Below are 13870 nucleotides of genomic sequence, written 5' to 3'. Positions count from 1 at the left end.
TGACAGAGATGATAGAATTAGGAGATAAGGACTTTACAGAGCTATTATGTTTTGAATATACTTAAGGATTTAAAGAAAAACATGAAGACAGGAAAGAGACATGAAAGAAAAAAACTGGTGAAAAATACAATATCTGAAATGACAACTTCACTGGACAGGGTTAATAGCAGATTAGACATTGTGGAAGAAGAAATTGGTAAACTTGAAATCAAGGCAATAAAACCTATTCATATCAAAGCACAGAGAAAAAAAAGAGTCTTAACAGGAAAGCCTCTATGACCTGAGGGACATTAAGAAGTCACATACCATGTCTTTGATTGCCAGGCTACCATGACAAATACCACACAATGGGTTTGCTTAAACCATGGGAATGTATTGTCTCACGGTTTCAGAGGCTAAAGGCTTGCTTCCTCCCAGGGTTCGTAGTGTTCCGGCTGGAGAGCAATTCTTGGGTTCCTTGGCTTCCCTGTCATGTGGCGATGTCCTCTCTTTCCTCTTAAGGGTTCCTGCTGACTGGCTTCTCCCTGGGGCCTTCTCTTATAAGACCACCAGTAATGTGGTTGAAGACCCACCCTGGTTTAGCTGGATACAGCTTACCTAAAAATAATATCTTCAAAAGGTCCTATTTACAATGGGTTCACAACCACAGGGATGTGGATTAATATTAAGGACATGTCTAAATTAGGGTATATAATTCAATCTAACACATAACATATATAAGTAATTAGAGGCCCAGACAGAGATATGAAAGAGGTTGAAGCAGAAGCAAATATTTGATGAAATAATGCCTCCTTTTTTTTCAAATTTGACAGGAAATATAAACCACAGATCCAAGACTCTCAAGAACCCCAAGCAGGATAAATAAAACATACACCACTCCAAAGTACATCTTAATCAAATTGCTAAAAAAAAAACGTGATTAAGAAAATAAAATCTTGAAAACAGAGAAAAAAAGAAACATTACATAAAGGCAACAACAATAAGAATGACTGCTGCCATCTTATAATTAACAATAAAAGCCAGGAGACAATATAATGACATCTTTAAAGCACTGGGAAGAAAAAACCCCCCACAAAACTATCATATCCATACGGAACTTCTGAAATAAATGTGAAATAAGACTTTCATTAGGAAAAAACTCAAAACTAACACCCACACCACATTTCTTAAAAAGATAATTGTTTAAAGCAGGGGTTGGCAAACTATAGTCCATAGGCCAAATTCAGCTTGCCTCTTGTTTTAGTAGAGCTTGTAAGCTAAAAATGGTTTTCACATTTTTAAATGGTTGAAAAAAAATCAAAATCATAATATTTTGTGATGCAGGAAGATTATATAAAACTCCAATTTCATGGTATGGGAAAATTACATAAAGTTTTATTGGAATACAGCCACACTGATTTATCTTTGTATTGTCTATGGCCACTTTTGCACTAAAGGAACAGATTGAGTAGTAGCAACAGAGACTATCATCTGGCCCTTCACAGAAAGTTTATGTAAAGTAACATTAAAAACAATGTATTATGGAGCTTAAAACATGTGTTACAAATGATATGCTTACATTTATATAACAAACTTGAAATTGCGAAAGTATAAATATGGAAAACAGGTTAGTGGTTGCCAGGGAATAGGGATGGCAGGGAGAGGGAGGCAAGTACAAAAGGGTAGTATGAGGAATTTCCTCTGTGATAACCAAAGAGTTCTGTATTGTGATTGCAGTGGTGGTACGTGAATCCATACATACAATAAAATTGCAAAGAACTACACACACACACATGCACACGTACACACACAAATGCATATAAAAATGGTGAAAAGTGAATAAGGTCTGTAGTCTACTTAACAGTATTGTACCAATATCAGTGTCCTGATTTTGATATAATATTGCAGTTATATAAGATGCCACCTTTGGGGCAAGCTAGGTAAAGTGTACATAGGACTCCATGCACTATTTTTGCAACCCCCTGGGAGTCTAATTGTTTCACAATAAATAGTTTTTAAAAATACAGGAAACATAGACAACAGCAAAAGTGAGGAGAGAATCAAAGTACACTGTTGTAAGGTTTTTTTATATTACCATTATATGTGGCAATATTATTTGAAAGCAAATTTCAGTAAGTTAAAAATGCACATTGTAAATGCTGCAAGCATTAAAAATAAATAGCTAATTGAAATCACCTAGTAAGGGAGATAAAACAAAATATTTTTTAAAAATATTCAACTAATTCAAAATAAAGTCAGAAAAGGGGAAAATAAGGAAAAATATAAGAAAAAAAAAAGACCAAAACCCAACCATGTCAATAATTATATTAAATGTAAATGATATAGGCAGTCCAATCAAAAGAAAGATTGACAATCAAAAGGGTTGATTGTCCAATCAAAAGAAGAGATATGCTGTTTAAAAGAGATGAACTTATAAAGAAACAGTTTAAAGTAAAAGGATAGGAAATAGATACACCATGCAAACATTAATCTTGAGAAAAGTAGAATGCATGCATTAATATCAGACATAACCAACTTTGGAACACAGAGTATTACCAGATAAAAAGAGGGAAATTGTATAAGGTTACAAAGGTCAGTTCATTCAGAAACATAACAATCCTCAATGTATATGCACCTAATAACAGAGCTTCAAAATACCTGAAGCAAAAACTGATAGAATTGAAGGAAGAAATAGACAAATCCACAATAACATCTGGAGATTTCAACACTCTTCTCTCAGGAACTAAGGAAAGTAGACAGAAAATCAGTAAGGACATAAGACTTGAATAACTCTATTAACACTTGATATTTATCGAACACTACAATTAACAACTGTTTAATGCACATGGAATAAACTAGGCCAAGCAAGTAACACAGAATAAGTTTCATTACTAACATTGTAAATAAAACAGCAAAAGCAGCATTTTATTTTCATAATAAAATTTACATACTAATATTGTAAAACTTCAAAATATTAAGAATGAAGGAAAACAAAGATCAACTGTGAAGGTGAGCTCAATTTGAATAGTTTTTACTGTTTATGTAGTGATGTAATAAAGGTATCTATATGGCTAGAAATGAATGAACAAAATATGAAATTGAAAAATAAACTATAAAAATTTATATATCTTTATCTCATTTAATGACATACTCTAAAACAATTCCAGGTCAATACGATTGTATAATATGAAAAAATTTTCATGTTGAAGATATATATTTTTAATTCATTAGTGTAAATTTGCCACCATTCAAGTTAACAAATAAGGAATGGGCACAGAGCCACAAAAGAAAAAGAAAAAAAATTTACACAATATTTGGCCTCAAAGTTTATTACATAGGTTCTTTTGCTTCTGTTTTTGTTGGTTTTTAAAAATCATCTTAAACATATTTCTTATGTTGTCCATTGATCACATAAGTGTTTGACCTCTTGCAGTACATATGGGAGAAAGTACTACATGATAGTTAGTGCTGAAGCTAATGAAAACTGGAATTCAGTGAATACTCTACGCCCCACACCCCAAAAAAGAAATAATTACAACATTTTATTCTGATGATTCTATTATCACCTCTAGATTATTTAAATATTTACTTTCTAGAATAATATTAATATTGATATGTTTGGAAATAATGGTGTTTACACAAACAGGTCACAGATGTTCTTTCACCAGGATTTGAATGTTTCTCCCTCTGGTACTGATAATAGTTTGTTAGACCACATTTCTTATCAAAGCATTCTCCGATCAGACTATAAAGTACCAGTCAGTCTGTGACATGAGCTAGGCCTTACCCAAGAGGTGAGTAAATGCATTAAGCATCCCTGCATTCTAATTATGCAGTGTTCTTCTATATTCCTTATCCCCCTAAACTATTCTAGTAGAAGGTTATAGAGCGCTGATTAACTTTATACTTGGTGTTGAAGGTCTTCTCCTTTTTCACTGCTCTGGCCATGGAGGATTCTTCCTCTACTCTTACTGCTAGCGCACAATGGAAATACAGATGGGTAAAAAAACAAACTTAATTTCAAAGACATAAAGCAGTATTTTCTTTTCCACAAAACATTTTTTGTTTATGTTTAAAAATATGATATACTAGATTCTGCAAAATTATTTTATGAAAATCACATTTTGAGGGGAGACTAAGTACGCATTGTCTTCTAATAATAAACATACCCTACACTCCTATAGCAGGAAGGAATCCTTACTTTTTTTAAAAACACAAATTCTTTTAAAGCCTAAAAATATGACATTTTATAGAAACAATGCACTCTCCATTTAATGAATACTGATCAACTGCTTGCTAATTATATATAAACGTCCCATGGCATTTATCCTTAATTTTTTACAGATGTGAATGGTATTCTCAATTATAGATTTGATGGAGAACCAAATCCCCTTTAATTGTCTTGGGGTCCTGGAAGAATGCACTGTTTCATCTTGCCAGCTTCTCTGGCTTCGACTCCATGTAGAACCATTACCGAGAGAGACTAATTCGTACCTCTACATTCTCCCAAAATGAGTGAGTAAACACGCTGTCGAACAGGACGGTAAATGAAGGCCTGGCTCGGTAGAGCTTGATCGAGCTCATCTTCCAAGGTGTTGCTGCACTCAATCTCTCCATTGCACATAATATTGTACACCAGATAGCTTTCAGCTTGGACATGATGTGCTTTAGCAATCTGTTCAAAATTTAAATACAGTTCAACTGAGGTTTCCTTGAAAACAAACTAGTAACCTTCAAATAAAAAATACCCACCCCCGTATCCTATGCGTTTTTTCTTAAGGCACTCAGAAATGGAATAATTGCCATTTGAACTCATGATGGCAAGCTGGTATTTGTTTCCTTTCCTCTGGGCTTCCAGCCTCCAAACTTCATCTCTATGACTCTCGCTCCTCCTTGCTCCAATCATCTATCAGTCTTACCAGATTTACCTCTGCAGTAGCTCATCAGTTTGTCTACTTCAGGGGTTCTTAACAAGGGGTAAAGGAGCTTGAATAAAAAAAAAATTCTTGTGGGGACATATTGGTGCTGATATGGCATATTTATTAAATAATACACAGCATAGGGTGGACTTAGTAAGGAGTCTGTGCTTTTCACCTGACTGGCAAAGGAGACCGTGCAACAAGAAAAGGTTAAGAACCCCTGGTCTACTTGATACTCTCGTACTAATCAAGTGTTCATTGCTTTTCTCCTATACTATTAAACGCTCTTAACTAAAACCTCTGCCTCCTTTTCTCCCTGACTCCAACCTATCCTTTGTACTAGTGTCATATTATTTTCTTGGAAAGAGAGGGCCAGTCACCATCCTCCTTGAAACATTTGAATGGCTCCTCAAATTCTTCACCATAACTTTCAAGGCCTCCCGTTCTAAGGCTTCCGTTTACTTTTCTAGCATTATACATCATTTTTATCCTTATAAAACCACTGTGATTCAGCCAGAATCCAAAGGGTCCAGAATGATTGCCTTACACGCCGGTAGGGAATTATGGCTCATGTGTAACTAAGCATGCACTGGGTTTGCTCACGGATACCAAGTCAAGGCAGGTACTATCTCTATGCCTCAGGCATACTCTCTTATCTCCAGATTTTTGCTGTTAGCTCTGTTTGGCATCCTTTCCCCACCCTGTCCTTTTGGCAAACTGCTACCTAGTTTGCAAGTTCAATATCTAATGTTACTTCTGAAGCTCTGTTGAGAGTCTATATTACTTGCAGATAAATTCAAATTCCCAATCTGTAATTAAAGGTAAGCTGCAAAGCTTACCTTTTCAAATTTTTCTCCCCTTAAACCCCATGCCCCAGCCTGACTATTGTTATGTTCCTCAAAGAGATAAAAAGATTCCCAACTTTACACCCTTAGTGCTCTCCCATACCCTAAGACTCTGCCTTTTCAAAGCAACTTTTGGTCCCATTAAGGTCTGGCTCCAGTTCTACCTCTTTCGATAACTTCCCTAATTATCTTAACCCACAGTGATCTCTCTCCTAATTCCTAGAACTCTTACCTGTAATATTCATGTTAACAATATCAAATAGAGTTTCTATTTTGAATTTTCACATGCAATTATGCCATACCCCCTAATTAGTCTCATAGATTCCCATTCTTGTGGTCCTTAGCCACTGCAGAGATAAATATTCACTGAATATATTCAATATTCACTGAATATGTTCAATAAATATTCACTGACAAACCCATCATTTGACACATTCTCAATCATGACATATTAAATTTGGGTGAGCATATCTAAATACCTTTAAGATTTCAGGGTCTGAAATCATGGTTACTTCTTGCTTGATTTCAGGGGCTAAATAAATAACTACTTGTTGCTGGATTTCAGGGTCTGAACTCTTGGTTACTCTTTGGTTAGTTTCAGGCTCCACATTCATGGATTCACCTTGTTTAATTTCAGGGTGTATATGCATGAGTGCTTCTAGCTTAGATTCAGGATCTGAATCTATGGGTAATTTTTGTTTAACTTCAGGGTCTGATCTCATGGTTACTTCTTGCTTGGATTCAGGGTCTGTGCACATGGGAACTTCTTGTTTGGAGTCAGGATCTGTACACATGGATACTTCTTGCTTGGATTCAGGCTCTGTGCACATGGGAACTTCTTGCTCAGATTCAGGGTCTACACACCTGGAATCTTCTTGCTTGGTTTCAGGATCTGTATGCATGGGAACTTCATGCTTGTATTCAGTGTCTGTACATATGGGAACAACTTGCTTGTATTCAGGGTCTGTACACACGTGAACTTCATGCTTGGATGCAGGGTCTGTATATGTGAGAACGTCTTGCTTAGATTCAGGTTCTGTATGCATGGGCACATCTTGCTTGGATTCAGGGTCTGTACGCACGGGAACTTCGCGCTTGGACGCAGGGTCCAAATGCATGGGAACTTCATGCTTGGATTTAGAGTCCATACGTATGGGAACTATCTTGGATTTAATGTTAGGACGCATTGGAAGTCCTAATCTGGATTTAGGGTCAGTACGCATGAGAGCTATCTTGGATTTAATGTTAGGACGCACAGGAAGTTCTAGCTTAGATTTAGGGAAAGTGCGTGTGGGAATTTCATGCTTGGATTTAGGATCAGTATGCATGGGAACTTCTTGCTTCGAATTAGGGTCTGTACACATGGGAACTTGCTTGGATTCAGGGTCTGAACTCATGGATGCTACTTGCTTGTCCAAAGTTATTGTACCTCTGAGTTTCTGGAAAAACCATGGAGATTTCTGTCCTGGCTAAAGATATGATGCCACTCCTTTATAAAAAAGAGCTTTGTTTGGTCCCAAAGGTAACATCTCCTCTAATTTTTTCTCACCTTGATGCAAGTGAAGAACTTTAGATATATGATCTGCTACAGCTAGGATAAGGCTACCTTTTTTGTCAAGGCTGTCTCTTATAGAGGTATAGCATTTGTACCGAAAACTTTCAAACATGCCTTCTGGGATTATATCATTGCCAAGTAGGCAAGCCAAAAGAGGAAGATCTGTTATATTGAGATTCACATTCTCGCAAAATTTCTCTCTATGGAACATAACAGTATATAGACTTTCCAAGCAGAGCTCACTAATTGAAAAATAGGGACAAGTGTCATAAATTAAATAATCAGTATCTTCTCCAAGAATTCCAAGACGGTTATTTTGGAGCCCATAAGAAGCCACCTCATAGTCTACTTCCTGTAATGTACACAAAGTTTTCTGACCCAGTGTCTTTAAAGCAAATCGTGTAAATATGGCCAGCCCCGAGGGAATGAAAAACATATTTCTGCCTGGCTGCTCCCTGTGTGACTTGATATAATGAAAAATCCTGGATATCTCCCTGCTGTTCTTGAGTCTTCGTTTCACCCATTCATCTCTCTTGTCCTGCTCCACCAAGCCATCAAAAAAGAATATCAACTTGATGCCAACTGCTGTGAAAGTTTTAACAAAATCTCTCAAAGCAGAATAGTATTCTTGCCATTGGCCACCACAGATCCAAGATTCTGGAGTATACCAGTATCTGAGACAACACATGGCATCAACCACTATGGTCGGAGTACATCCAGGATACTTGCTTCGGTGTTGTTCTGCCAATTCTTTGAAATTTACTACTGTGCATATATGCGGACAGGTACTTCCCACAAATCCCTGGAAGCCTCTCACACCCATAACTGAACTCCTGGAAAGGATCTGAAAAGAAAAATAAATCTGGAATTAGTAATGATGGTATTAGCACGAGACATACGGCAACTTTTTCAAAGTAAACACATGACAATATTTAAATGCACTCTCTATTTCCCAAGAAACTCTTGCCAACAAGGTAACATGATATGCCGGTTAAATGCCTAAAAAGTTTTCAATTAAAATACATGAGGAAGTTAATCCAAATATAAGGTGAGTGAGACTTGCACAAGGACAATATAGAGTAGCAATCTTAAGATTTTCACTAAGACTAAGATTCAAATGATTCCTGAACCAAATTAAAAATCTAGGTAACAGTTTTCAAAGAATTAATATTTCCCATCTAGGAACTCAAATAGAAGTGAAATTTAAAATCCTAAGACATAAATTGATACATGCAACATGGACGATTCTCAAAATAATTTGCTGAAAGAAGCCAGATCAAATCTAATAGTCTATATTATATAATTTCATTTTTATAAAACTCTAGTTAATCTAAAATTAAGCTAATCTGTAGCAGATGAATGGTTGTCTGGGGTGAGAGGGGTGAATGGAAGGGGGGACTTATAAAAGGGAAACTTTGGGGGGTCATGGATATGTGCACTACCTTGATTGTGGTGATAGTTTCATAGGTGTAGATGTATGTTATGTTTATCAAACTGCACACTTTAAATCTGTATAGTTTACTTTATGTCGTGTATACCTCAAAGATATCCCAAAAAGCATACATAAAAATTCACTATGCCAGATATTTCTAACATTGGAGACAGTGGCTGACTGGAAAACAGCCCATTTTCCAATTTAAACAGATCAAAGTAGTTCAAAGAGCTGGATTTTGAAATTTGGGGAAAACCTAAGCCAAGTATTTATTCTGTGGCCATTCTTCAAGTAGATAACAACATCCATCAACGATCAGAAAAAATCCCACTCCCTTACAGTGATGACACCCTTTATGTTAGTGGTCTGTTCATTTCACTCTTATCTTCAGGGTTTTAAAAAAGGATGTCTTTTTGAGAAAATAAAACAAACAAAAAAATCCTTACTATCCGAGAGGAACACAAGAACAAATGATACCTCTCCCAGAATTAGCACTGATAACAGTAGTCATCAGTTAGGAAAATCATAAAATTAAAAACAGCTATTACATTAAGAGTGAACTGACTACCTACCAGGCAGAACTAGGCACTTTAAAGACATCATCTATTTGTCTTAAAAACAAGGCTGACACTGTGGAGCTACTGTAGCTCGGGAGCTGAGTGCCTGCTCTGCAGGAACGAGGTCCTGGATTCAGTCCCTGGTACTGCCAAAAAACCCTACAACCCTGACAAGTAAGTATCGTTCGCTCTATTTTGACAAATGAAAAAAACTGTAAATAAGTTACCAGATTGAGAAAAGGCACCCTCACAGGATTATCTTTAAGAATTCACTGAATTGTTAATGGGCACCTAATAGATATAATCTGTTTAATAGCCATTGATAAGGAAAAGATAGGAAAGTTGTATGGATATAAATAGCACACATTTTATGTTGAAATTTGGAGAAGTCTTGTTATTAAGTACAATTAAATACATGAACACACACCCCCCAAATTATACAGAGTTATTGTTACATACCATTTAACTTGGAAACATAGCCAAGGTGTTTCAGTTTTTGAAACAGAAACCAGATCTCATAACAGTTATTTCAACAATGTTCTACGTGGTTCTACAGTTTGGTCCCCTGGGCAGGCATCCCCCAGGAAGCACACTCTCTTTGTATCTACCCCTTTCCTTTGCAGGGACCACTTCTTCCTAGTGCTGCAAATCTTCACATAACTTCAAGTGTTTGGATAAGCAACTTCACATTTATGATGCTGTGCCAGAGATTTACTCATAGAGAGATCCTGTCTTATTTTGTGTTTTTTATTTTAAACTAGGCCGCGCGGGCCAGAGAGCAGCTGCCGGCAGCTCGTCCCGGGTTTAAGCGCAGTGCGGGGCCCCGCCGGGGGCGGCGGTAGTGAGCGCCGCGCTGCGCTCCGGCCCCCTTTCCCGCCGAGGTTTCTCTGGGCCCCCGGGAGTTCTTGGATCCCAGGCTCTGCCCGCCCGCCCGCCGCTGCCGCCCGCCGCTCAGGTCCCCGCGTCAGCAGCCTTGGCAGTCTGCGGCAGTGACCCCCCAGCTATATCCAAAGCATCTGGCCATTTTATTTTACTTAATTATGATCCCAATTTGAACCTTGTTCCAATGATCTCAATGGAAAGTTGACCGAAACACTCCATCACCTCATTAATTTCTTGTTTTATCAGTTGATTAGGCCTTGTCATTTACTTGATCCTTTTTTTTTTTTTTTTTTTTTTCGGGGGGGACTGATGGAGGTTCCTTTCTTGATTAAAGTGAGATTCTGTAGGTGGCTGTTATATCTCATTTAAGACTCTTGGAGTGAGGATGCAACAATAAAGGAGAAAATTTATGTAACTTTCACATTAACTGTAGATAAAACAATAAATGCCGAAGCTTATTCAGGCTGAAAACTTTCATCGAATTAAAAGTGAATGGATGGAGTGGATGTGGCTCAGGCAGTTGGGTGCTGACCTCCCACACGGAAGGGCCCAGTTCCATTCCTGGTGCTTCCTAAGAAAGAAGACGAGGGGACACGGGGAGCAGACAGACCAGGAAGCCACCTCGGGGGAAATAAGTGAAGGGGATTCTTCAATATGATAGGAAGCATCTACTAAAACACACAAACAAAACCATTCTATTTCTGGATGCTGAGTATATTACTACAGGACCAACTCTCTAATCATTATAAACTCTAGAAAATATGAATGCCTAACTGAAGGCACTATAGAGCAATGATCAAATAAATATATTGTTGAAGATGTTGATGTTTGGAGGGATGAGATGTCAGTGATTGATTTTCCCAATTTTAAATCTTGCATCCTGATGACAACATTGAACCTACACCATGTGAAGAAACTTAAAGTAACTGCACTTAGGGTATAAATATCATCTTCATATTATTATTTACCTATATAAGATCTGAAGTATATACAAGACCTTTCTGTGGATAAGAAAGATTATTTGAAATATATGTAAATTATATACATTGATAGTAAATTTAAAACAATATAGATAAAGATCTATAGATAGATGATATAGATATAGCACTAACCAAAAGCTGCTGTGGCTCTACTGCTGCATTTTAGCTTGCTAAGCTGCTCAGGCAGACACCATAAAATGGGGTTGGCCGTTAACAATAGAACATTATTAGTTCACAAGCTTGTAGTTCTGAGGCTGAGAAAAATGTCCAAATCAAGGCATCATGGAGAGAAGTTTCTCTGGGAAGCTTGACTGCCAGCCAGCTTGGACTAGGCCGTGTGACACGGCACATGTCAGTATCTGCTGGTGTCTCCCTTCTTTTCCAGGTGTAATTCCTTCCAGTTTCTTGATTCTGTGTTTTTTCTCCTTTGACTTCATATTCATCCTGAATCATATTCGTACTTTATGAAGGACTCCATTAAAAGGATTAAAACTCACATTGGACCAAGCCTGAACTGAAGCAACCTAATCAAAATACGCTATTTACAATAGGTTTACATGCAGAGGAATGGGCTAGCTATAAGAACATGATTTTCGGGGGTGCATATAAGTTGAAAACATCAAAGGCTACCTTCTTATCAAACAGTGTACACCTGAAGGCAAGATGTATGGCTCAAGATTAAGATTATTTTGCATCATGGTAGACGAACAATGCTAAATTTATATTCATCTATTATCATGGCTTCCAAATACATAATGCCCAACACATTGTATCACAAAGGACAACTTAAAATATCCCATATTGTACCTGGATATGTAAAAACAATTCAGACAGTGTAATCTCCATGAGACAGCCATCAGGAAAGGTATAAAAGTCTTGAAAAGTGTAGTTGACTAACTCCTAATGGTGTAGAAAGTGCATTCAAGTGTATGTTAAGTAGTTTGAAATTAAAAAGTGTATATTGTTTACTTACATTTGAATTATACTGGAAATCAATGACAGAAAGGTTCATAGCACTTCTAAGAAACATATTGAGACTTTCTACTTCCCTAACATGATAAAAATGACCCACTTATTTCATGATTGTGAAGACTGAACAGTTACTGTAGTGCTTCCTAATATGTTTGCACTTTGTGCTGGGCACTAGTCTAAGTGGTTACATGCTCCATTTAGTCCTACCCTCCAATGGCACATGAGGGTGGACACCGTTGTTAATATGCTCACCTGTTGAGCTACTGAGTCATCAGAGATAAAGCAACGTGATGAGGATCATCCAGCTCACAGGCCGCTGTGCTGGGCTTTGGCACCAGGCTCCTATGTGCTTTGGACAATTTCAGAAACACTGTTTTGTCATCCTTAACAATACCATGGGTTTGTTTGGACTAGAGAAAATCACTCTGTTCCTAAGAGGAAAACCCTCAGGAGGAGCAGGAAACCTCGGTGTCCTGGGACTGGGCCGGGGCCAGGCTCTGGGTCTTCCCTGCTCCTTGGTCCCTCAGATCCGCAGGCATTTCACCCTAAGAGCACTGAGAATATTAGGAGACCTGTGGTTTTCTTTATGATTAGCCATTTAATCTACACCATTTTCTACATTCAAATACACTAATATGTCTTCTACACAAGTGCTGTTCATGGACAGATTTTACTTGGGTCCTATTCCCTAACCTTTACAACCAATTATCTCTTGGAAATTACCCGTGGGCACTGGCTATTATTGGTGCCAAAGCCTGGGCTCCTGGGGGTTTCTATGATGCCATTGGAGACCCCTGTTTGGATATAAAACTTTACAAAAAAGCTCTTATTACAAAAGAAAGTTTCCAGACAGGATGTCAGTGACCTCTACCAAATATGCCCATTCAGTCTTGTCCCCAGGTGGACCCTTATCAGAAGTCTTGACATGGCTATCCAGTGTAAGTAATAAACAAAATCAATTTTTGAGACTTTGATGTTAACTCTTTTCTTTCTCTCTTCCTTCTGTTCCCTCCAAAAATCACCTGCATTTCTTTCCCGCACTGCTTAGTTGATTTTTTAAGAGAAGCTGTCAAGGGGTCTATGAAAGGTACTCACACAGTGAAATGAACCACTTCTTTTTTATTCAATGAAATAAACTCACAGTTCAAGCAGTTTTAGCAGAATTGATAGCTGTTCATGGAAGCAAAGAGTGAGCTGGTTGCAGCACCAGACGGAGCAGGGGCAGGAGCTGCTCGGCACACTGACCACAGCTTCAGTACGCAGAATGCTAATTTAAGTTTATACTTAAACAGATCTAATTCTGATTGACGTGTTTTATCTTAAAAGAATATAAACTTTGATTTATGTGTATTGCAAATCAATTAATTTCAATGATTATTTTCACATTACTTTCTTTTTCCCCAGCACTCTGTTATATTCATTTGGTAGTACATAATGAGTAAGTCAGTCCTTGTCATAAAAATAAATAGTGCACATGACTCCTTATACTTCACGTGTAATTCTGGGAGTTTCTAATAACATGTTGTGAAAACCATGTAAGCATTGTTCATAGTTGAGTTCCACAGCTTCCAGACAAATGCCTGCACATAATTCACCCCAAAATATGTTTAAAGGTAGATATTGTAAACGAACATTACAAGGATTGTCTAAATCAATAAATATACAAATTAATATATTAATTACCAAAATATGTCATCTAAATTTTTTAGGTCTTTGCAGAAAAGGCAAGCAATCATTTGCTTTTACAAT

At 37.3% G+C, this 13870-nt stretch overlaps 1 protein-coding gene across 1 annotated transcript in view; it reads right to left on the bottom strand.

The window, feature by feature from the left end:
* LOC131276127 (constitutive coactivator of peroxisome proliferator-activated receptor gamma-like) overlaps window positions 1-10913 on the bottom strand; it is a 43024-nt gene extending 32111 nt beyond the window's left edge. Inside the window, 4 exon segments of the mRNA XM_058288533.1 lie at window positions 4474-4654; window positions 6223-6906; window positions 7000-8142; window positions 10899-10913. Of these exon segments, the coding sequence (XP_058144516.1) occupies window positions 4474-4654; window positions 6223-6906; window positions 7000-8142; window positions 10899-10913 (2023 nt within the window).
* Between the last annotated feature and the right edge of the window lie 2957 nt (window positions 10914-13870).

Source organism: Dasypus novemcinctus, chromosome 26 (genome assembly GCF_030445035.2).
Source record: "Dasypus novemcinctus isolate mDasNov1 chromosome 26, mDasNov1.1.hap2, whole genome shotgun sequence".
Taxonomy (NCBI): Eukaryota; Metazoa; Chordata; class Mammalia; order Cingulata; family Dasypodidae; genus Dasypus; species Dasypus novemcinctus.
Note: the sequence above shows the minus strand (reverse complement) of the source record. Positions and strands in the feature narration are given on the sequence as shown.